This window comes from Taurulus bubalis (assembly GCF_910589615.1).
Source record: "Taurulus bubalis genome assembly, chromosome: 8".
Taxonomy (NCBI): Eukaryota; Metazoa; Chordata; class Actinopteri; order Perciformes; family Cottidae; genus Taurulus; species Taurulus bubalis.
This window is the reverse complement of record NC_136596.1, coordinates 16,290,696-16,314,352: the sequence shown is the minus strand read 5'-3', so window position 1 is coordinate 16,314,352 and position 23,657 is coordinate 16,290,696. Positions and strand designations below refer to the sequence as shown.

Below are 23,657 nucleotides of genomic sequence, written 5' to 3'. Positions count from 1 at the left end.
AACACATTTGTCTTTATAGCAACAGAATGTAGCTCATACTTTCTGATTCTGTGTTTTTAATGATATTGCAGTTTAGCAGACAACAAAAGAAGCACTCATGTTCAGCTGCTAACTAGATGTATGTCAACATTTAAAACAATGTATTGCTGTGATACTAAAAACGTAAAGAGTCCCCTCTGACATGTGTTATAACACACACACAAAATCTCTGCTTTAAATAATAATTTGTGTCTGAAAAAGTTCCATCACCTGGGTAAAATATATTCAAATAACATCTACCCATTCTTCCTTCTGCATTGTGAAAGTTGCATGCTGCACCATTATTTGCTTCAAGTTGTTGCGATGTGATTTTGCTCGTAAGTACAAGTGTTGAACACAGGTAAGCACTCATAAACCTTCTCCCTCATAGTGTCAAACTGCGCAGTGAAGCTCATACAATCAAATGAAATGACAATAAGCAAACAAAATGGGCCTTTCTAAGGTAGAAAATGTAAAAGAGAAAAATGAGAATATATAGCTACTAAATAGTTTCCCAGAGAAAGAGCCTTGAGACAATGATCTTTCATTGTGTGTGCAGGGTAAGTACAGTCTCGTACCTTGGCCAAGTCTCTGAGAATTCTGTTGTTCTTGTTGTTGCTGCTGTCTTCTTGCCAACTTCTTCATCTGAAACGGAGGAGTCAGAGTTGTGAGGAACCCCCAAAACTAACATGTGCTCTTTAATTTAAAAAGGATGCTCCTCGCTGTTCACCCTAAAATGAACTGCACAGAATCTGTATCTGAGTGCACTTCATTGTCAAGTATCAAAGGTTTTCACAAGATAATAATCAGAAAAGAGGAGGGCGTAGACATTTAATGCAAGAGTGAGCAAGATTTGCAACTCCTGGTGTGTTTTTTTTTTTTACATTTGAGAAAGGAATGCAGTGATAAGTTTAACACACATAGTTGTGGTGATTTATTAGCTGGACTCTAAGATGGAACAAGGCTGTTGTATGCGGACACAAAATCTAATTTATCCCGTGTTTGCTGCTCTCACCTTAGCTCTCTGGTTCTGAAACCACACCTGCACCACCCGAACACTGAGTCCCGTCTCTGCAGCCAGCGTCTCCCTCACCTGAAAGCATCAAGACAAAAGATTTCCAGCATCCCACGAGAAAAAACACGTTACAGTACACTGAACTCCTTAACATATCTTCAACATTTCCTGATAGGCACATTGCTTATTTGATTAGCTTTGATTTCATTGAACTGTTGAATGAATAAAGTGGTCTTTTTGGACCTCTTAGTTATTGCCTCTTCAAAGCCTGCGACCGGGTGCAGTGCTTGTTTGAGGGCTATGGAAGCAGTTCTCCTATCTCAGTATGACATTTGGTGCAGGCTGTCTGCGTTACACCAGCCTGTCTCAGTTAACACAGAAAAGAAAGCTGCTTGCCACTTCAAAGCGGAGCTCTGAGGTGGGGGAGACTTTTTTAATTTGAGAATTTTATTTGTGAAACTACTGTAGGGCTCGTGGTCGGCATTTTAACCTACAATACCCCGAACACAATCCGGGGAATATTAATCTTTTTTTTTTCTCACAGATTATTTAAGCTTTGTTTTACCTTTCTGCAGGGTTTTGAAGACACCTCAAAGGAGGCCTTAAAGGCCCGTCTCTGTTGAGTGGTCAGGATGGTGCGTGGTCTTTTGGGCCTCCTGGGATCCTTCCCATCATCCCCTTTCCCCTGGCTTCCTATGCCTTTCTCCGCCTTGATATCCAACTCCTCATCGTCGCTTTTCTCTGCAGGGGGAGACATTTTTCTGTGTCATCAGCACAAGCTTGAACTAACTACACCCTTTAGTCAGTGACAGTCTGCTGATAAATATATATATATTTGTTCTTCCCTATTCCAGGAGATTCACACACCACAAGTGCATAATCAAAGGAGACATGTGTTTTTGATACTTTGTTATCAATTTATTACAAAAGGAAAAGGCCACATGACTTACAGAAGTCTGCAACTCTTGCTCTTGGAGAACGCAGTTAAATATGCACATTTATCATTGAACTGGACACTGCGTCACATGTAATGTATTGCGCTCAGCTTTGTCTGATTTACACCAAATAAATCTCTGATAAGAATACTACATCAAATGCTACATGAAAAACCCAACACGAGTACATGTGACAAATGCATCTCCCACAACACAGCAAGAAAATCCATTTATTTGCTCTATTTCAGACTTTAAAATAATGATTGGATTGCTAGATTTTTACTGTCAGCAGCAGGATATTACAGTTTGGGGTTGTAAAATCTATGTCATTTTTATGCTTCTATCCTACAACGTACCCTTAAAATGTAATAACTCTGTGTTATTAAATTTCTCATATTAAGAAAATGCCTGTTAGGTAAAACATTTTAACAACTAAGTCGTCTTGCTGTTTGCAGCTGCCATATATAATAATTATGAATTAAATATTCTCCCAGAACAATTCATTACTTTTGGAGTAATCCTAAAAATGTACGCAATGATTATGAGCGCCTATGCTCTGAAAAGTGCATGAAAACAATGTGAAACTTGAAAACTTGTGACACACACTATATTGTCAAAGTGTATCCTCTATTAAAGGCAAATTCATTATCATTTTTGCTTCTATTTAAACTGTTTGTAGCATGACATACAATTGAAAATGTGTTACTTAATTCAACATTATCATTAGAAAATTCTGCATCTTAGTTTTACCTACCACAAACATAACATACAAATACAAATTTATAAATTAAAATAAAAACATCAATTATCCATCTATGTAGGGCTGAAAATAAGTGTTTCCTGATCTAAACCAGCAGCGTTGTTCAGATATCCTAATGATTTTGGGGTCTAGAGGCTGTAAGCAGGAGAGCACATGATGGCTCAGTGTCTCATGTTGCCTGGTTCCGATGAGTGTCTACATTTCTCCACTGAAAAACTACATTTTGTCTGTCACAAGCCGAGGTTAACCTCTGTTCATGTCAACATTTTCTCCATCTTGAGTGCGATGCACTGGGACACAACCGAACGAGGGAGACGCAGAGCAAATATTCCCACAAGTTGACAAAAGTTGACATAGGCACAGATGTATTTGACAAATTCCCCGCTTTTGTGCATGTTTAAATGTGAGCCAGATGGTCGTGAACAGTGAGGCTTGGCGAGATGCCTCATTGTGTGTGGAGGCTATAGGCGAGGAACACTAGAGCTGATAAGAGCGGAGGCGCAGGCTTTCTGCAGAAAGGCCCCAAATCCCTCTGTCACTCACCATGATACAGTGATTTAATTCTTTCCAGCACCAGATCCTGCCCACGCATGGAGAGCCATTAATACAGGGTGGCTTGGCTTCGTCCTGTTTCCACTTCCTACTGTATCATAAAACTACGCTCCGCGCTTGAATTAGAATGCTAAAATATCAGCCATTGAAAAGCTGCAGATGGAGCCAAGTTTTTACTATCTGGGCTGCACATGCCCAGATAGTAAAAACTATTCAGAGATCTTCTCTGAATGACCTCAAGATGTTTAGCAAATGATTTGGCAAACTAGTTTGAGGATGGCTTTTATTTTTTTTAAACCAGTTAGATTCAGTTTAGATCCACTATGGTAGATGTCTATGTTGGCGACCACTGTGATGGAACGCAGCATACAGCACCCTGGTGCCATATGATGATCACACCACCGTGTCGTTCTCACTCTCGTGTGAGAGGGTGCAGAGGGCTCACCTGAGTCTGAGTCATCGGGGCTCACCGAGCTGAGTAAGTCCTTCTCCCTCTCATAGTCGATCTTGCACAGCAGCTGACCCTCCTTTAGAACAAACTCGTCGCCCTTCCTCAGCTGCCGGTCGCACACGCAGCAGCAGAAGCAGTTCAGGTGGTAGACGCACTCCAGGGCGCGCATCACAAACTCTGTGGGGGCGATTTTTTCCAAGCAGCCGCTGCACTTGGTAGCAAACAATCTGTAAAACAAGAGAGAAATAATCATTAAAGGTGTGCTAAGGTGTTGTTTAAAGAAAAGCTTCCAATGAAAGAAGAAACAGAGCATTAACTATTTTGTAAATTAAAGTTTTAATTCATAAAAAAATTAAATACACCCTTGCTCATATCAGGAAATTCTGTGGTTTTGTTGCTACATCCTTCCTTGATCTGGTATGACGAGTAGCGTATAGTTGCTCATGTTCAATTTTTTTTTAGATATAACATCAAAACTTTTACTATTACACTATATTTGAGCACTTTTAAGTACCCTACAATTGCTATTTGTCACCACAATGGTTGCGGTTCAGCAAAAGTAACAATGGATCGCTTTAAAATGTCTCTTAAGAAAAGAAACAACACATTCTTTCTCTCTCAAATGCAAAGCAGAAATGATAAGCCCAATAACGCATCATTCCTATGAATTTATTTGGTCCCGTAGCATTTTTGGAGTTGCGCATAAAGAGTTGGCTTGCTGATCCTGCGGGCAGTCAAGGAGGTGACTCCTTTTGGCAGCAACTCATCTGTTAAAATGTCCAGGCTGGGGGATCGGCTCCGCGTAATTCCAAACAAGCTCAGTCATGGGCACCCAAACCTCCTCACAATTCTAAAAGAGAGGCTGGATCATGTTCTAGTGCAGTGATTCCCGAAACCTGATAATCCCAATCAAGCCTTTGCTGACAATCTCCACGTTTCTCTCATATCCACGACACTCTATATGCATCAGATACCATATCAGAGACCATGATTCATTGCTGACTACTGGGCTGCCCTCTAGTCTGTTCATATTTCATCTTACTGTCTAATATCAAGCCTCTATGGTGCAACACTGCCTCTATCACCATTTCCTCGACAACACCTCCATCTTCTTTTATATCCTTTCAGGAAGATGTTTGCATTGTTTTATTGGTGACTGAGAGGCATTTAATTTGTTCTCTGTTGTTCAGAAGAAGCCACATTAAATGAAGCAAGAAGGCAGGGAGTGTGGTTGATCTTGTCCAGCCGTAAAGCTGGATTTATTAGTGGCCTCTTTGTTTGCCCTGGTCTGGAAGACAGCTGGCAACCGCCTATCTATTTGTGGTGAACATCTATTTCATTGTGCAAGGCAGGGAGGCAGCAAGAGGACCAATTGACATCATCTGCTGGTTCAGAACAGGGATGAGCGATAGGGATGAATATATTGTGTAAATATGAGCGGAGGGAAACCAAAGGATGGTTTTGTTATGGTAATGTTGTTATAGGTGCTGATTGAGTACTGATACCGTGTGTGGGTTCATACGTGTGCGTGCATGTGTGTGAGCAGCTGTATGCATGCTGGAAACAGGATAGTGTTGTTTTTGTTGTTGTCCATGCAGCTTTTTAAAATAATTGCTTCCCTTCTGCTCATCAGGTCAGCATTTGAGTTTACCTTATCTTAATTACATCCCATCAGTTGATAGATCATTATACGTGTTCCTTCTATTATGATCACCACCTGCATATGGCGCAGAATTTTTTTTTAACCATCATGCAGCAGCAAAACAACAGAGATATCAGAAGCTGGCACTCATTCATAAAATCCTTTAATCTTTTATTTATTACAATAAGTTAAGAAGATTATTATTCAACTATGGAAAAAAATCTCAAGGTTAATCCCTTGAAAAAGAAATGTTGGCATGTTTCAAACAAGCAGGGTTCTAGTTTAAGTGACCTGCAAACCTGAATCGGTCTTCAAAACAAACCTCCATGTTTGGACACTAAAAAACTAAAGGAAAGAACAATACTACTAATAAAAACAAATCTGGAAAAAAAACTCAAAACTAAAAAAGAAAATCTTGGACACACTCTTGTAGAGATGAACTGAATATTCAGGGACTTGTTTCTAGTTTTTAGAGGGATTAGTGTGTTACATGCTGGGATCAGGGGAAAGAGGTGATGAATCTGTCAAGACAAGTTCCCAGCTCTAACTCTAATGTTTAGCTAATGATTGCCAGCTTAGGGCTAAGAAAGAGAGGAAAAAGTTGAGGAAATGACTTGTTAACGCGGGTTTGATACGTCCAGGGCTCCGCATTCACCTACGACCGCTCTCTCAAATCTTCTCAACTAGATGAAAACATTCTCATTCAGCCCTCTTTCCTTTCTTCTTTCTCCTCGCCGCGTCTAATCTTGTAAGCCATTATTTTTCTATTTCCCCTCTCTGTCACTTTGCATTATTTTTGCTGCTGTAATTCCTATTCGTCCCTTCTGGAATCTTCCTGTCCTGCTTTGTCCTCGGGTCTAATCCGGACTTTCTGCCTGTTTTCAGGCCCCGGTCCCCATTATCAGCAGGGTTCAGATGGAATAGCCATGCATGACGCCCCTTCTATGGCAACCACACCTCCACAGGAAGGCAACGGCGACTTTTCGGATGGGCAGAGAAGGCCTTTGAGAAGCTGGCAGCAGAAGTAAATCCTTCTCTAAGGAACAAGGAGAATTAGCAGGGAGCAGTGGACTAGGGATTTAACCCTACCCCTCTCCTTTGAAAGGCACAGTCAGTCCCACTCCTGCGGCTAGCCACAATCAAACAGAGGAGGAGTAGGGAGGTGGCAGTGGGGAGAGGAGAACACAAACTCCCTGAATGACACAAGCAGTGGATTGTGGAGGAGCCTAATCCCACTTTAATACCTTTCCAAGTTCAGCTGCTAAAGAATGCTCTTTAAAACAACACCACTGTGTGAGCAGTGAAGGTTGACCAGGGGGAGGCACGCCATTCAACCTCCCCAACATTACCTGATTAGTGGTTTGAGGACCGGGCCAGTGGGCCAAGAGGAGGCGATGTAAATGATGATTTTGCACACACACACACCTATATATATACATATATATATATATATATATATATATATATATATATATATATATATATATATATATATATATATATATACTTATATATATATATATATATATATATATATATATATATATATATATATATATATATATATATATATATATATATATATTGATATTGAAGTACTGTAGGTGTGAGCGGAATCAGACTTAAAGTGATTTAGGTGATCATTTACCATGTTCTGCCTCTACTTGATCCCAGTGACCCATCACACTAAGACCTGTATTCACCCAAAATCCACTTTCTGGACAATCAGCTGCTTGGGTAACATGACTCCCAGTGTCGCAGAGGCAAGCTGCTCAACTCCTTTAAGCTAGTCTGTGTATAAAAGACACCACAAAGAAGACCACCAGCATGACAACCCACGTCTCCAGCTCTCGCTTTTTCCTCCTCCCACACCTGAGCGCACAGATCAAGTGATGAGACTCCTCCTGTGTGGATCAATGGCCGCATCTTAAGCAGAGAGAAGTGTCAATATTTACCCAAGGCCTCCCCAGAACTGCACTCGTATATAAGAAGAAAAAAAGAGCACATCTCAGCACATACCTTCCTTCCAGAGGAATCATTACGTCCCTCTTTTTAATCCTGTGTCCATATACTTGTAATCCCTTGTCTGTTCTTTCTAACGTTATCTATAGTTCTCTCTTCCTCTCCATGACAGATTATCACACTGTTGAGGCTTGTAACACCACCATGTGTGTTTTTAGCAAATGCAGAAAAACACAGACAAGAACAAAAAAAGAGCATTATGAAGAAGACAGAAGCCATCAGGGACTTGCAGTTGTTTTGTCTGATGGACACTTCAGCCGAGCCAAGTGTAGCTGAGAGACTTTGGCCTATATGCTACTCTTCTTCTTCCCCCCTTTTTCCAGGCACTTTGGAGAACTATGCACTCTCCCTTTGAACAGATTATAGGCAACTTAAAGTGTGACAACATCTTAAGCTCTCACCACATGTTGCCAATGATTTCCCTTCTTCAGACATTACATTTAATGCTTCTGCCGCAGTGATAAGCATCAGGAGGACTGGGCGGGATAAAAGAAACCCAGAAGAATAAGAGAGAGAAGAGGTGGGGAGGCAGGGGGAGTATGGAGCTGCTTATGGCGCTTGATAATCATGCTACATTTAGCAACACGTGCAACAGTCTCACCTCCCCTTTTGCTATTGAACAACACTCGGAGAAACACCATAACAATTTAGGGAAGAATAGCCCGGGCTATTATGTCACCGCATCCCTTCAAAGACAGAGGGGATGAGGATTATCCAGGCAGCAGCTGTAAGCTATTACTTTGAAGATGGGCTCTTGTGTTTGAACAGGAAACCTGTGGCCATGCCAATCAGGGCCGAGGTGAGAGATGAGGCCCGGGAGGCAGGTCAGAAAAGGGCCTCTGGGCAAGACGAAGGGCATGTGGAGCAATCGGTCAACTGCGCACGCTTGGTACTTCCTGATTTAGTGGCCTCGTCTCGAATCAGGCCGCTGACCAAGACATTTTCTGGTTTCTTTGTTTTCAAAGCAGATGTGAGTGTTAACAGAATAGTTAGAGCAAATACTCTCATTCACGTTCTTGCCAAGGATTAGATGATAAGAGTGATACCATGTTAGCTGAAAACATGCTTACCTTAGCATAAAGACTGAAAACAGTGTAAACACTTAAATGTGAATTCAGCTAGCTTGGCATTGTCTGAAGCTAACGCAATCCGCCTACTAGCACCTCTAAAAGTAACTAAATAACCATAAATAGCATGGTGACAACTTTTGTTTTTTGTATGAATGAAATAATATGATTACACATGTTCATTCTTGATCTTTAGAGGTGTGGGTTGAAGCATGTTGTCACCTTTGTATCCTGTTTCCAGTATCTAAATTAAGCTAAACTAAACTAAGCTAAGCTAACTGTCTGCTGGCCATAGCCAAATATTTACCAAAAAGATATGAGTGGTATTGATCTTCTCATCTTACTCACAGCAATACAGCATATTTATCAAGGTCTAAAACTATTGCCTTCATGTTTTCACATACCTCAAAAGTAATTTTAACCCAAATGAATTATTAGCGTATTTATTGTCCAGATTTTCCGGTCGAATCTTGTTGTCTGGAAATACAACAATCTACATCACAGAGAAGCAGCAGAAGTCTTTGAACTGTTAAACGACCACTTCTCAGCTCCTCATGAGACACGTCTTAGCATGTGAAAAAAGGTTCTTAGCAACAGTATCAAAAGCTTCAGTTCAAGAGGAAAACATTTGATGGCCAGATGTTAAGGCAAACCTTTTCAACTTTGACTCAACATCATGAAAATGACTTTGTTATGTATGGCCTGCTGTCCTCTAAAAGGAGCATACACCGCTGACGACACTGCTTTAAAAATAGCAACCTGAGTTTAACTAATACAAGTGTTTGATTGCTTGCAGAGGGACAGATGATAAAAGTAGATTCCAAAAGTTTCCCTTTAATACAAGATGTGCATGTGTAAATAAAAGCAGCTGAAGCATATCCTGATTCATTGTTTAGCTGCGAGGTTAAAACAAACTTTCGGACTTTGTGAATTGCACAGTACAAAAAAGTGGGGCAGATAATGCTGTCTCCATAAATGATCTCAGTAGCTGACCCTGTTTCATAGAATCAGCATTTCTCTTTGGAGCATAGATTCATGGAGAGTAATGAAGCCAAATAAAAAGTGCCATCCTTCTGCTCCCAAGGGCCAGCTCCAGTCAGCTCTAAAAGCTGCTTAATCACCATCCGGTGCTTACTACATTAGCATAATAATGGCCTTTAAATTGAGGCTCTTTGTTTTTTAATTAAACTCCCAGCAGGTAAAAGTAAAACACATTAACGGGAGATGTGTACACCACTAATGGCCCAAAGGTGCCTTCTTCATCACGCAGCTTTGGCCACAGGGTTCTGCTTGTTCCCCGCACTGAAGCACAGCAACTGGCTGCCTGCGAGCTCACAGGGGAGGAATGAGACGAGCTGATTGCACTTGGCATAGCAAAGATGATAGTGGAGACGTGTTCGGTGTTAGTGTTTGCATACGCACCTGCCCTCCATCTCAGAGGGAGCACACTTAGTAATAGCTGCTGAGCAGGACTATGGTGAATCTGTAAAAAGACACTGGTTACAGTTAGTCTGGAGCGAGGTGCTTCCAGGTTCGTATCCCGCATGTCCGCTATTGTGAAAATAAATATGGCCACTTTATTTCTACGGCAGCATGAGCTCCTATGTGCTGGAATGTGCAGCTCCTCAGACGAGTCCCCGGCCAGACAGACATCCCAGGGATATCTGTACATAACGCTAACGCTATACCGCACAGCTGCACAAAGAAATCCTAACCCTTAAATCGTTATTCAAATGATCTCATTCCAACAGGCCGTGTGTTTCCCAGATTACTCAACACTTGTAGTACAGTTTGGAGAGGACGAGGCGCTCATTGCATTCTGACCGACTGCGCAAGCATAAAACACAAATACTGTGCATATATATCTTTCAGAATTTTTGACTCAAGCAACTATGGGATGGGGTGTAACTGATGCTGCATTAGAAGTACATGAAATAAGACAAATGTATATGATAATACAGCCATACAGCCCACACTGCGTGTTCATACAAAGCTCCAAGAGCAACAGCGGTATGCCGAGAATTGTCTCGCAGCATCAAGCGACCAATGTATCTGCTAATGAGTCACTAGGAAAACAGCGTGGAAATAATCCTCCCCAGCCACACAGGTAGAACAAAGCTCATGGAGTGAAAAGGACAGTGTATTGGGCAGCAGAGGAGGCTAAGTACACATCTAAATACAAGAGTAAGCAGGCAAGCACACATGATGCTGTTTGGACAGCTGGTGTTCCTGAGTATGTAAAATGAGTAAAACATTGCATTTAGGCTCAGTTTTTAAAGCTCACAACAAACAATACTTTGAGCAACAGCATGTTTTTTTTATTTTTTAAGGGTTTTTTCTCTTTTTTATACCTGTTCCCAAAGTGGAGTTGATCCTTTAACAAATAAATGAAAAGACTGTAAATTACGGGGCTGTTATAAAGTGCTCAGCTCTGCTTTTCGTCACTCCAGTAAGTGAAGCAGTTTGTAAGGGCCATCACCGCTGGAGATGTGACATGTTTACAACACGGTGCCTCTAAAAGCAAAACGCCAAGAACTTAACTGCTGTCCTGTTAAAAACACCTGTAAAATCATCTGCACCCATTTTCTAAATTTCTTTATATATTTATATCACTGGGTCTCTGTCCTTCCAAGCTAATCTGCGTGATGTGGAACAGAGCCCACCATTAAGGTCTTTGACCCGCTCAACGAGCCACAGTGAGGGATTGCTGCTTCTGAAAGAGCTGGGAGAGTGGAGAGAGTGATGGCTACAATACATGCAATGGCGATCACATGTTACAGAGCTAGGGCTGACTGTAACTGCCCCCAGATACACAAGGTTTATCTAAAATTAGTATTATTTTTCTAATGAGACTAGCCTAGAAATCACAACGCTTATGGGGAAATTAAAACAGTTATGGTCTCATGTCCGAATAAAAATAAGTTCCCAAAAATTAGATGAATTGATGAAGAGAAGTACCGCTATCATACTATACTTTCTTTATTGTAAGAAAATAAATGGACTCATCTTACTAGATTCAGAGCTGGAATGGTTAAAAAACAACATTTGGATTGGAGCGCTTTATAATTACTATTGACCCAGAGGTTCTGGGTCTAAGAAATAAAATAAACAGTAATATGAGGTGCTCTAAAGCACAAGTCTGCAAATATGCAAAGACAGGGTCTGGTGGAGAGCATCACGCTTTGGCTTCTTTTCTCCGCTCCTAATCTGTGGGCCTACACAATATTAAGACGGCTTTGGAGCCACTTGTGACCCAGCTGTGCACTAATGAAAAATTCCACAGCTCTGTGCAGAGGCCATTGGAGCTTGACCCCATTCTACCCTGAACCAAGCAATGTCCATCTTGAGGAGTTTACCAGGGCTGAAAGATACTGGATTAATAGGTAGCAATGGAGAAAGAGAGACAATCTGGGAAAGACTGGAAAAAAGCCCTTGTGTGTTTCCCCTTTTTTCTCTTCCTCCAATCTTAAGTATATTGGTGTGAAGTAAAGTGTTTGCCCAGGTTTTAATGGGCAGAGATGATCTGGAGATCATTGTGATGGAGACTGGTTGGATGAGGGGGATCTGTTTATTTAACAGAGATTCAATTCTAAGCCCAAAATTAGTTTGGGGGGTGAGAGAATGTGAGGCAACTAGGAATTAGATGTTGTTCACAAGATCCAGATTCATGCGTTTGTGATCCTGCTGCCCTTGATTCTCTGTCTCTGTGTCTTAACCAAGACAAAAGAAAGAAGACTATGCCGGATAAAGTCTGCCGACTGGATGAAGATATACAGTGGGCAATTATAGAGTAATGTACACCATGTTAACTACTCAGATAAGTCAATAAGCAGTAGTAGTTTGTCTAAGGATGTATATGTTTTGGTCTGGTCTGCCTTTCATTATCTTCTCCTTTTTTTCTTGGCATTTATTTATCTGCACTAAAACTTAATTTATAGAACACCCACATCAGCCACCCACTAAACTCCTTTAGTTGTTAACAATCAACCACACAGATACATAGTGATGCAGATAACATCGAGGGACATAGCAAAGCAATTCAGAGGAAAATAGACAATAACTACAATGAAGATTAAGAAAAAGAATAGCAATAGCCTTTTCATCGTGACAGATGGACAAAACATTATCATGAATATACTGAGCAAAAGTTTACAATTAGAAACGGCTGATATTAAATCTTGAAAATTTGACGGCGGTAGGATGCATCAATTAAGCGGGATCAATACCAATAATTTCACCCAGGGCAACTTTAAATTCTCATCCAAACCAATGCTAATAATCCACGTCTATAGGAGCATCCAAATCATTGATGCTCTTAAATAGCCACATACTTTAAAAGATGAGTCCATCCTTGATATCCTTGGGGGAATAGCGCTAAATAAGGGTTGAGGTAGAAGGGGGAGGGGTGAGAGAAAATGAAAAAGGGAAAGCAAATGAAAAATAAACATTGTTATTGAAAGACAGGATGCTTTAAGACCCGGGGGCCAGGGATTAACATTCAGATTAGCATTCAAATAATATATTTGAATTTCTGATCAGCAATCCTCTTCAAAGAGCTAAATCCCAAGATTAGCAGGTGTTATGCTAAAAAGCTGTGTTTTTTTGTCAGGAACGTAGCTACACTAGCCAAACAAATATGTCTTTCAGTGCGAGGGGCTGGCATGGATGTATGGCTGTAACCATAGCGACTGCCTGGTAGTTCGGAGCCTAGGAGAGGGCTGCAGTGTTGGAATGTGTCAAACAGACCGAGGGGCGCACACACACCGCCGAGCACACCAAAAACCTGCTGTTTCACTAAAGACCATCCGCTACATTATTGAGACCACCAACAAATTCCAGGGATCTTTGGGTCGACAGGGAAAGAAAGGTCATTTTGCATCATAATTATCATTTTTTTTAAACACATTCTTTCCCAATTGGTTATTTTTAAGGGCGTCCAGCTGAGCGAGTCACACACAAAAGTGATGAATTTGTATTAGAAGAATGAAAAAAATATATTTAAAGCTCTACTTAAGAATCACATTGTGTGCGCCTCTCTTTTACCATGGCTCACTCAATTACTTCTAACATGATGACATTAAATTAGAGAGGTTTTAAAATACAGCAAGGAATGTGCAAACAATCTGTTGTTAAAAGTAATTCAATTAAATGTACCGCAATTTACCTATATTTTATGTAGGGTACTTTAAGGGAGCTACTTAGAGTTTAACTGTAGTAATATTTATTTCTGATTAAAATTAGACACTGATTTCTGCTACTTGGAGTTTATATGATTCAATTCTTGCACACATATGGTTTCCATTTCTATATTATCACATACACACAGATACAAGGCCAATAACTGTTAAATCTGAAATATAAAGAAAGAAAATTGTGTTACATGTTAGTGTTAGCTTAGCTATAAATGACTATTGGTGCAAAATAACTAAATACATTTACTCCTGTGCTTCAAGGAAAATGTAAGTACTTGCAAGCAATATTTAAAGATTAATAAATTATATAAAAAAACATATGATGATCTATGTATTAAACTAACTAGCTCCACCATCACCAAAAACAGTAACATTCTATTAATAATAAAATAATATAATGTATAATGGTATAACACCCACTTGGTTTATATCTTAGAATTAAGAGTTTAGAATTTTTTTAAATATTTTTACTTTTTAACTTAGAATCAAGTGTTTTCAAATTTTTCAAAGCAGGACCTGTTACCGATAATGAAGTATTTTGCACATTACTTTTATTAAAGTAAAGGAACTAAAGACTTCATCCATCACTTGCTGACAGACATGTTAACAAAAGTATGCTCAACAAATTTACTGCAGAATCATCTGCTGTCTAAATGTATATTTCTGTTGATACTGGTAATTTATTTCTTGCAAAAATGTGTTTTTAATTCGTATGGTTCGGCATCCTTTCAAATTATTATTACATCTGGACTATAAAGAACAAGATTGCAATGTTTTAGTCTTTGTGTTATCTTTAAAAAATAAAAATAAACACCTGCAGCACATATCGTTTCTGTTGATAATTGTATCATTGTTATCTACGCTATACATTGCACACAAGGTACAAAAAGAACAATAAATGAATTGTCTGGACTTGCTGCAACCTGCTTTGTGTACGTGTGCGTTTGTGTGTTCAATCTTGAAAGGGAAATTCTCTTTCCATCATAGCAGCTAATGTTACTGTGAAACTATTTTGTTCATGTCTTAAAGCTTTCAAGCATGCATTTTGCCCCAGGAGGTCTGGCAGAGGAGTTGTCTGATGCCCTTTCTCTCTCCTTTTGTCGGTCTTTCCCACACACCCGCGCACACCGAGCCTTTCTCTGTCATGCGGTTGGCAGAGAGTAGAATATCATCTCACCAACTGGAAGAGAACAGGTTCGTCGAAATTCTCTTTTCACCACGTGTAGCCTCTAAGGCATAACATGGAATGGTGAAGCATGGCACGGCATGTCTGGTCTCTCCACAACCCCAACCGAGTGTATCTGCATGGCCCTGCGGTGCTTACTTCGAGTCAACTCAGTGATCTTGCCGTGGCCCTTTAGTGACTGCATTATGACCCCTAACAGAGCACTGCCAGAGTTTGTTTTCCCTGAGATTTAGTACTCAATGTGACTCAATACATTGGCATTGCATTGTAATGACGTCCACAGAGATACAGGTGCCTCGACTCGGATGATTCATACATATAAGGCTGGTTAAACAGCCTGATATGAATTCTCAAGAGAGGGTGATGCGGCCGCAGCTGTAGTTATGCATATTTGGCTGTGAACAAGGCCGACCTCACTGGTGCCTCTGCCACTCTTTGTACACATGATTGGGCCGATATGGATGCTTATTTGTCTTCAGAGGCGATGACAATGTCTCCCGCCGCAGTGACACCCGTGGTCAGCCCTCTCAGCAAGCAAAAAGGTTTGTATTCACAAACCAATTTTACACCCTCTTTAGGTCCAGGAGTGTCTTTGTGTGCCGGGGAGCAGCCCCATTCTCTGCGGCTGTCTGAAAAAAGCAGCTGTTTCTATAATGCTGTGGCAGCACTTTATGTTGCAGAATGATAAATGAAGGGGAAGAGGCAAAGCTGAGGTGCAGCTGAAACGCACACATGCAGAAACAATGGCATACGAGGGTCCGTGCACTACATGGATATGCTCTCTACGTCTCTCTCTTTCAGCCTGCCTCTGTTACTCACACACACACACACACACACACACACGCACGCACGCACGCACGCACACACACACACACACACACACACACACACTCTTTCTCTCTCTCTCTGCAGGTTAGACTCCCAGAGCTCAACCATAGCCAGAGGTTATGTGAGCGTGTTGAAGCTGGGGGGGCTAACAGACTGACACGTCCCACCAGTCCCAGTGCAGACCCAGGGGAATGAGAGGTTGCGGCCGCTGTCCCACCGGGACCTGTCGCTCCTCTGTCCTCGGGGCAGTCATATTCCTTTCCACCACCAACCTAATGACAGAGCCCCGAGGCCTCATCACTCCACCCCCCTCCCAGCTCCACGCTCCTCTCTCCCCGTTGTCCTACCCAGGTGCCTGTCAGAGGGGTGTCTGCTCCGTGACTGGTGTAGCCGTCCACATAAAGGCTCCCCCTCCCACTGCTCCTCCTCCCCATGGCCTCGGGCTCAGCCTTTCATTTTGAAGTGGCGCAGACCAGCTCTGCACCAGCCTGGGCCCTCGGCCTGCAGCCTGCTCCATTGTTTAGCCTCAGAGAAAGACTATTATTTCAACTCAATTTACTGTGAGTAAACACTGAGTGATAAGGCCCCCTGTCCTATGCCTCACACACACACACACACACACACACACGCTTCTCTGATCCCTCCCTCCCTGATCGTGGGCTGTAATATACACTGCCAACAAATCACTGCTCTCGGCCCATTGCTATCACTGGCTTTAGAATGGAGCTTACTAATTCACTTTCCAACACAGATCAGAGGACAGGCCTCGTGTGTTTCAGAATATGGCTCAACCACCGTGCAGAATTTAAAGGTGCTAGTGACCCTATGGTGGACTGTTATAAATTCTGAGCAGCAGCATTCTCACATCTTTACCATACTATTCACATGCTAAACCTGGGCTAATCAGATACAAATATGCAAAGATCCAAACAGTGCTTTATTAAAATACAGAATTTTAATCATTTTCGGCATCTGTAATATCAAACCCAAACCATATGATGAATGTCTGCTTAGATAGATCAGCTGAGCTCAGAATAATTATGATGGTAGCTTTTTGTGTTTGCTAGACAATGGATGCAGAGTGATTCGTGACTCGCAGCTGCAGGAATGAGACATTGTGGCCGAGTGTATAGTTAACGCTATTCAGAGAGTGACGTTAGAGTCATTTTTCTGTAGCACCTATTTTGCTTCTTTAAAAAAGCCTGTTTGTTGTTAACCACATATTGTTGTTTCACCACAGAAAAGCCCTTGATTTGTGAAGACCTGTACTGTGTCTTAATTATACAGAATTATCAGCCAGCTTTAAATAGCAGTCGTTTGCACTGTCTCCGCCTATGTGGCTAATATAATTATTCGGAGCCTACTTTATCTTAGGCAGAAAGAGGCTGACACAGTAGCACAAACTAATGTGATAAAAGCTTAGCATATCACAGCTTGATTCGAGGTTTTTAAAGGTAACTGTTTATGACAAGGTAATAATGCCTCATGCAAAAGGCTGGCCTGTAAATTGGTTAGTTAAGGCATGATGGATGAGGGGGAGCCTAACCTTATTTCCAATAGAGCCTCTTGATTTCTAGAGCTGTGGATAATGAATTTGATTTAATTAGACAATCCCTCATCTAATTAAGAGTGGGAGAAATCTGACCCTGTGTGTAGTCTTAAAACTGGCACTACCTTGAACCATAAGGACATCGGATCAACTGCAAATTCAGCATTTGGAGAAAAAAAAGAAACCCTTTGTTGAAGAGTCGTAACAATGACTATTTATCTACCCCATCCTTCATGAAATAAGTAACAAAAACGTAATCATTTAAAAATATGATTATTGCATGACATAAAAACAAACTACCAGCCAATTAAAAACGAAGTTGAGAAGATGGTACTGGGGATTAGGAAACAGCTATAACGGTCCAATTAAAGTAGTGATTCATCATCAGATTATTAATGAAGCTTGTGAGGGTCCTCTGCAGTATTGGTAATGGGCTGCTTGGCCTATCTTCCCCTAAACCCTCTGGGTAGACCTGCTCCTTACACTGCCAAGGTAATCTCTTTAAAGGCCAAGAAGATCCAGCCCACCAGGCCCCCAAAGGCATCCTGTAGTTGCTCCCACCGCCTGCTATCCTCTGCGCTTCACCTCCCAGGCTTGACAACTCTCATTATGGCTCCAACTTTTCTAGGCTTCACCTTAGAGAAAAAAAAACAAACTCTCTCAACTTGATCATTCTGACAGCCCCGGGTGTTGTATTTGTCATCCTCCGACTAACTGGACGTGCTTGCGAGCGCCGGGGATCTGAGGAGAAATGATGTAAAAGTCTGCCTTGTCCAGAGCCAGATATCCACAGCCAGTTCTGATTTGCTTCCGGCTCTGATGATGTCAGTGGGTGTGGGAGGATAATATCTCTTTCTAAAATATCTCAAATCGGCCATTATTATGGCTATGCTAGAAAGCCCTACAATACTTATCATTGACAGTCCATCTCCTAGTGGCCCTTGAAAGTCAAAGAACCAGCTGCAACCCCATAGATGCTTAGGTAGCCAACAACACTGCAGATCCAATTACCTGTAATACACACTTCAGTTTATCTCACTCCCAGTCATTATCTAAATTGCCAACATATTATTAAGATACCTGCTTGAGAAGTGTGTGTCTGTGTGTGTGTGTGTGTGTGTGTGTGTGTGTGTGTGTGTGTGTGTGTTTCTCTTTGTCTCCTAATAGGGCCCAAAGGGAATGTTGTTTTGTATGTAACCCTCAGTGGGCTGTAAAGGAATGGGCTTTATAACCGTTTTCCAAAACGAAGGCATGCGGGAAGCACAGAACACTTCACCATTATGCACCAAACACAAACGTATCTGTCATGACATGGTGAGTGGTGGAATCAGGAGATTAATTATGTGATTGTGAAGAAAGGAGCCCAGCCCTCAGTCGGAGTGGTCCCTCATTACATTACCTCGGCCTCCAGAGGAACCCAATTGACTTTGGAGGCACAGGGCTCCTCCACGGAAGACCTACACTGATTGAAAAGTGTGACAACTATTAACAGTTAATTTTGCATGGCTTCAGCAGTGCTACTCTAGTGTAATTCCAGCAGGTGAAAATCAAACCACTGAGGTTAAAAGCCTCTTTTTGTGACGTTATGGGAGTCAGTTTCACACTCTGGACTCTTATTCAGATTGATGGAATTTTTGGGATTTAATTTACAGTTGTATCCTACCTTCTCTTCATTATAACCACTCTGGTTCTCCTTCTTGACTTGGAGATTTTGTTTTGCAGTGAAATCCAGAGTTAAGTAAGCTCAGAAAAAAAGCAAATTCCTTAAAAACCATGCATAATCCTGGTGCATTTTATTTCAAATGTAAGTGCTTTTAAAAGCAGCGGAGTGCATTGCTTTCAACCGCTAACATTCCTTTAAAGATCATAGATATTAAGAAAAAATAATACCCTAAGAGGAAAGAACCTCAAACTGCAATCATGTGAGCGTATTAGACTGTGGAAAGACTGTGCTTCTTTCTTTGCTTAACAGTCACTATGTTTTGTATAATGGTGGCACATATTCAATGTCACAAGCCCTCTAAGGGAGAACTGAAGGCCAATAGCACCTCGTATCATTCAAATCATGTCCATGCAAGTGAGATGTACTCTTGACACTGGCCGCTCCTCGGAGAGCTATATATGCAATTGCAGAATAGCTTCGGCTAGAAAATGTCTCATCCATAGGGACTCTCACAAGCAATAACACACCAAATGAGAGACAGACAGCTAGATTGAATAGAGAGACAGCTAGACAGGCAGAGATCAAGTCCAATCCCGCTCCCGTCATCTGGCTGTACGTTCGCAGGTCAGGCTTAGATAATCTAATTCCTGGGCTTTCCCACAAAAAGCCAAGTGCCACTCAGGAGAAGTGGGAGAGAGAGAGAGAGAGAGAGAGAGAGAGAGAGAGAGAGAGAGAGAGAGAGGGGTTTGGGAAGTGGATGTGGAAAGGGTGGTGGTGTTGGTGGTGGGCTTGAATAATTATGAATCAGGGAGCTTAACCTTCTGGGGAGTTAATTTGAAGAGCACTGGGGATAGGGGAGAGGGACTCTTTATTTCCCTCGGGTGCCCCTAATGCCATTGTGAGGGAATGGAGAGATCAGGACACGCAGCAATATCGTGTCTGTTAGCCACCATATGACGAGCTGACCCCAGAGCCTCGCTTCACAATCACACCTGCCGTCATCAAGGCTAATTTGTAAAACATATCAATAGCGCTCTGCTGGCCTTTTCTTTGCCACACCGGACCATTGATTCAGCCGCCGCGCCGAGTGACAACACCCGACCCCCCTGAGAGTTCACCCCCTCATCTTCTCCGCCAACAGACACGTCAAATCACAAGCGACCTATGGGCTGTACTTTCTCTTTTTTGTAAAGGAAAAAAAAAGTTGGATGATAATCAAAGCACCAATAAATAAATACATGTTATATCTGTTGGCACTCTTGCAACAATTTTGTGCCAATCTGCAAATATATTAGACTTACTAACATCCTATTTACATCCGTAGCGTTTTTTTATTTATTTGCCAGCATGCATGGTAAGCAGTAAGAGACACAAACTAAGACACAAGGGAAGACAAAGAGAGGATAGAGACATGGGCCGTGGGTTAGATATATCACAGCATGCAAAGAAATGATACTTTTGCTGCTTTGGCTCTGCAAGGGCCGCAAGCTAGACTTATTTTATTTGGAGCTGGGGCTTCTGTCCCAGGTTCTCACATGTCTGTCTGTCTCCCAGTCTCCTGTCATGTTTGCAAGCAGAGGGTTGAGAGAGTGGCTGGCTAGCTGCTGGCAGAAAGAGCCTGTTGTGTGGCTGTGGCGGCCGCAGCAGCAGCAGCCTATAGCAGCACAGATCTCGACATCTGGATCCAGTTTGCTGGGAGCACAGTCAGACAAGCCTGACTATGCCAAGGGAAATCTCAACCCTTTGATTCTTACTCTCATGGCCTGCTCTAATTGTCATCCCTCATTATTTAGTCAAAGGTGGAGGGATAAATCATAAACTATTACAGAGAAATGACATTTCCTGCTCCAAGAGAAATCCTCCTCAGCCTCGCTCCCGTGTCATCTCAGCTGATAAGGACAATGATATGTATACATGGCTGGAGTGCAAACATGTCTCATCTCTGCTCCTATCATTAAGATTTGGCCGAGAGGGTCTGCGTTCTTCTGAAACCACAAGTGATGCAAGAGAGGAAGGGGTAAGAGTTGCAGCTGATTTGATGACAGTCCTCAATTAGAGAGGGGATCTTTGCTGTCAAGAGAATCTTTTACAAAATAAAAGCGTGTGTTCAAATGGCCCTTATAGTACATATAGTAACACTGCAGAGATGTTTATAAAGATATTTTCCAATTGAATTATCAGAAATGATACTATTACGATGCTCGTAATGTATTGCTAATAGAGACAGACTCATAGGAGAGTTCATGTAGAGCATCTTCAAATGGCTTTTCAGTAGCGTCTGTAATTAATTCTCTGATCTTATCAAAGTAATCTATCAAACTCAACACACATAAAGTATCAGCAAATCATTATGTTTTTCATTAAATACATTCCAGGAACTTATTGGTACATCTTATGTTACAACATCAGTTAGCTGATTGAGTAATTAAGACAGAAGAGGCACACTCCATACTTAAATGCAATCATTGGTTTTGTAAAAAGACACAAATGAAGTGACATTACAAACATGCAATCATGTCATTTCTGAAGATGAATCAAACCGGGAACCTAGCCGGTAATGACAGGTATGTGCACAGCACCGTGCCAAATGAGAACAGGTTTTGTTAACCTGAAGTAGATCATAGAGGCAGAGCTTTACTGCCTCTGCCTTTGATATTTGCTCTGTTTATTTTGGAAACTCCATGATGCGATAATATGCCCCATGCTTGCAGGTGTTTGAGTGCCCTGTCCTTTACCCCTGAACCAGCAGGTGAGTCCTGCTTTCTCTGAAACACAACAGCAACTGTCTGTCATGCAGTCTTTCAGCAGCAGAGAATTGTGGTGGCGACAGATCACTTGATCCTTTTGAAAGATAATTTCATTTTAATCTGAAACGGAGAGGAAGTTGTGGGATAAAGCTATTGAAATAAAGCTCTTCACTATCAATGCTTTCTCAACCAAGACCAAGTCTCAGCGTCATGTACTACTGACTGTAGATTTGCTGGAACACTGAATGAGAAAGATGTGTATCAGCGCCTTCTCTCTTGCATTGCTTTGACTTTTTTTTTTTTAAGCGGCCATCATTCACTCAGCACCGGCTAGATGAGCCATTTTTCCTACTGGATGTAAAGCCTACCATCAGATTAAGCGGTCTCTGATTTCAGTACTAATTGTGCACGTCCACTTAAGAAGCTGACAGCTTGGCGAATGAGGAGGCTTGCAGGCCTCTGCGGCACGACACTCATCCATCACAGCCTAACCGATTGCATCCCTCTGAAGGCTCAACACGCTAACACCATTAGCTCTACTGCTGGGCATCTAACTAGCACATCACTCACACGGCTACATGCTAACAGCATTACGGCTAATGCTGCCCCTCTAACTAACACATCCGTCATGGGGCTAGAAATCCTACGGCTCTACAGAAACACGCAGAGCCAGACTGTCTCTCTCTGAGACAATCGCCTGCTTTATTTTGCCTCTGTTACTTTTGTTGCTCTGCTGCTAATACGCTCATTTGTCTCTGAGGATGCTGAATGCCACTGAAAGAAAGTTGTTTTTATTCGGTTTCATCCTGCCCACAACAGATCTGGGCGTATGGTTGAATACGCATGCCTCTATGAAGGGAGCCATTCAAATCAGATTATGATTTCATATTTCACAAAGACAGCACACCACTAGGATGATTTTTAATTAGAACCAGAATCAGTAAAAAAAAAAAAGAATGGGGCAAGGAGACAATAAAATGAGGAATGCATTCATCCATGCAATGATTCTCTAGCTTTATTTAAGATCTGTGCCAATGCGCTAACAGCATTAATGAAGTTATAAAGCATTATGAGGGGAAATCAAATTTGCCTCGCCACTTGAGCGCCACTAAAATGCCAAACAATAAACTACCAGATTGCAAATTAGATCAGTAAAAATATCAAACACATTGCGGTGCAGGAAAATCCATAATTGCATTTAGTGCCTGGCCTCTCCTGGGGGAAGAGACACTAAAGATCATCAGCAGGCTACACAGGAGCCGCTATTGACAGAGCGGTAAAAATCGACAGGCTAACTAAATAAACACTCCAGGCTCCATTAAATATTCAACGGCTGAGATTTGACAGTCTAGCGTGCCTGCCTCTCCCCATCGCCTCCATTGGCTTCTCTCTGCAGCACATCTTCTCCCTTTCTACCCTCCTTCTGCACCCCCCCCTTTTCCCCCTCTCTTCTCTCCCCCCTCCTCTCCCCTGTGACTCCTGACAGCAATAAATGATGCGGTGCCTGAGGGCGCTGCTCCAGTGGGAGACCTGGAAGGATAGAGCAGGAGAGCAAAAGAAATAAAGGGGAGACAGCCTATGACCAATGGCCATTAACCAAGGACTGAGACAGGGCCCTATGACATCCGCTGACACCCCACCCCCTCAACACACTCTCATTCTCTCAGGCAGACTCACGCGTGCACATACAATGTTACAAACCTGATCCACCACAGCCTCCTCTCTCCATTTTGTTGTTTATGTTCTAATACCACAAACACAGCTGAGCCAGAGAGCTCTACAGAAGAGTAGAAACACTGGATTCATCTTTCATCCTGCCAACTTAATCACAATTAAACAGTTTATCCTGCATGTTTGAAACAAAACTGGCACCTAGAAAGAGGGGAAAAACCCCTCCACTCGCACGCCATCTAAACTCCTGCAGCCTCCTGACAAGATCATATGCATTCATCTGCTGCGGCGAGCAGAGCCGAGGTTATGCAAATGAGAGATGACAGTGTTATTGTGTGAGGAATATCAATGGAGTAATT

At 41.9% G+C, this 23,657-nt stretch overlaps 1 protein-coding gene across 1 annotated transcript in view; it reads right to left on the bottom strand.

Annotated features, from left to right (window-relative positions):
- The window catches only part of lmx1bb (LIM homeobox transcription factor 1, beta b), a 43,371-nt gene that overhangs the window by 2,241 nt on the left and 17,473 nt on the right, over window positions 1–23,657 (bottom strand). Inside the window, exons 3-6 of the mRNA XM_079222048.1 lie at window positions 3,726–3,958; window positions 1,599–1,774; window positions 1,034–1,111; window positions 597–663 (exon numbers count right to left, since the gene is read on the bottom strand). Of these exons, the coding sequence (XP_079078174.1) occupies window positions 597–663; window positions 1,034–1,111; window positions 1,599–1,774; window positions 3,726–3,958 (554 nt within the window). The remainder of the gene's footprint in view (window positions 1–596; window positions 664–1,033; window positions 1,112–1,598; window positions 1,775–3,725; window positions 3,959–23,657) is intronic.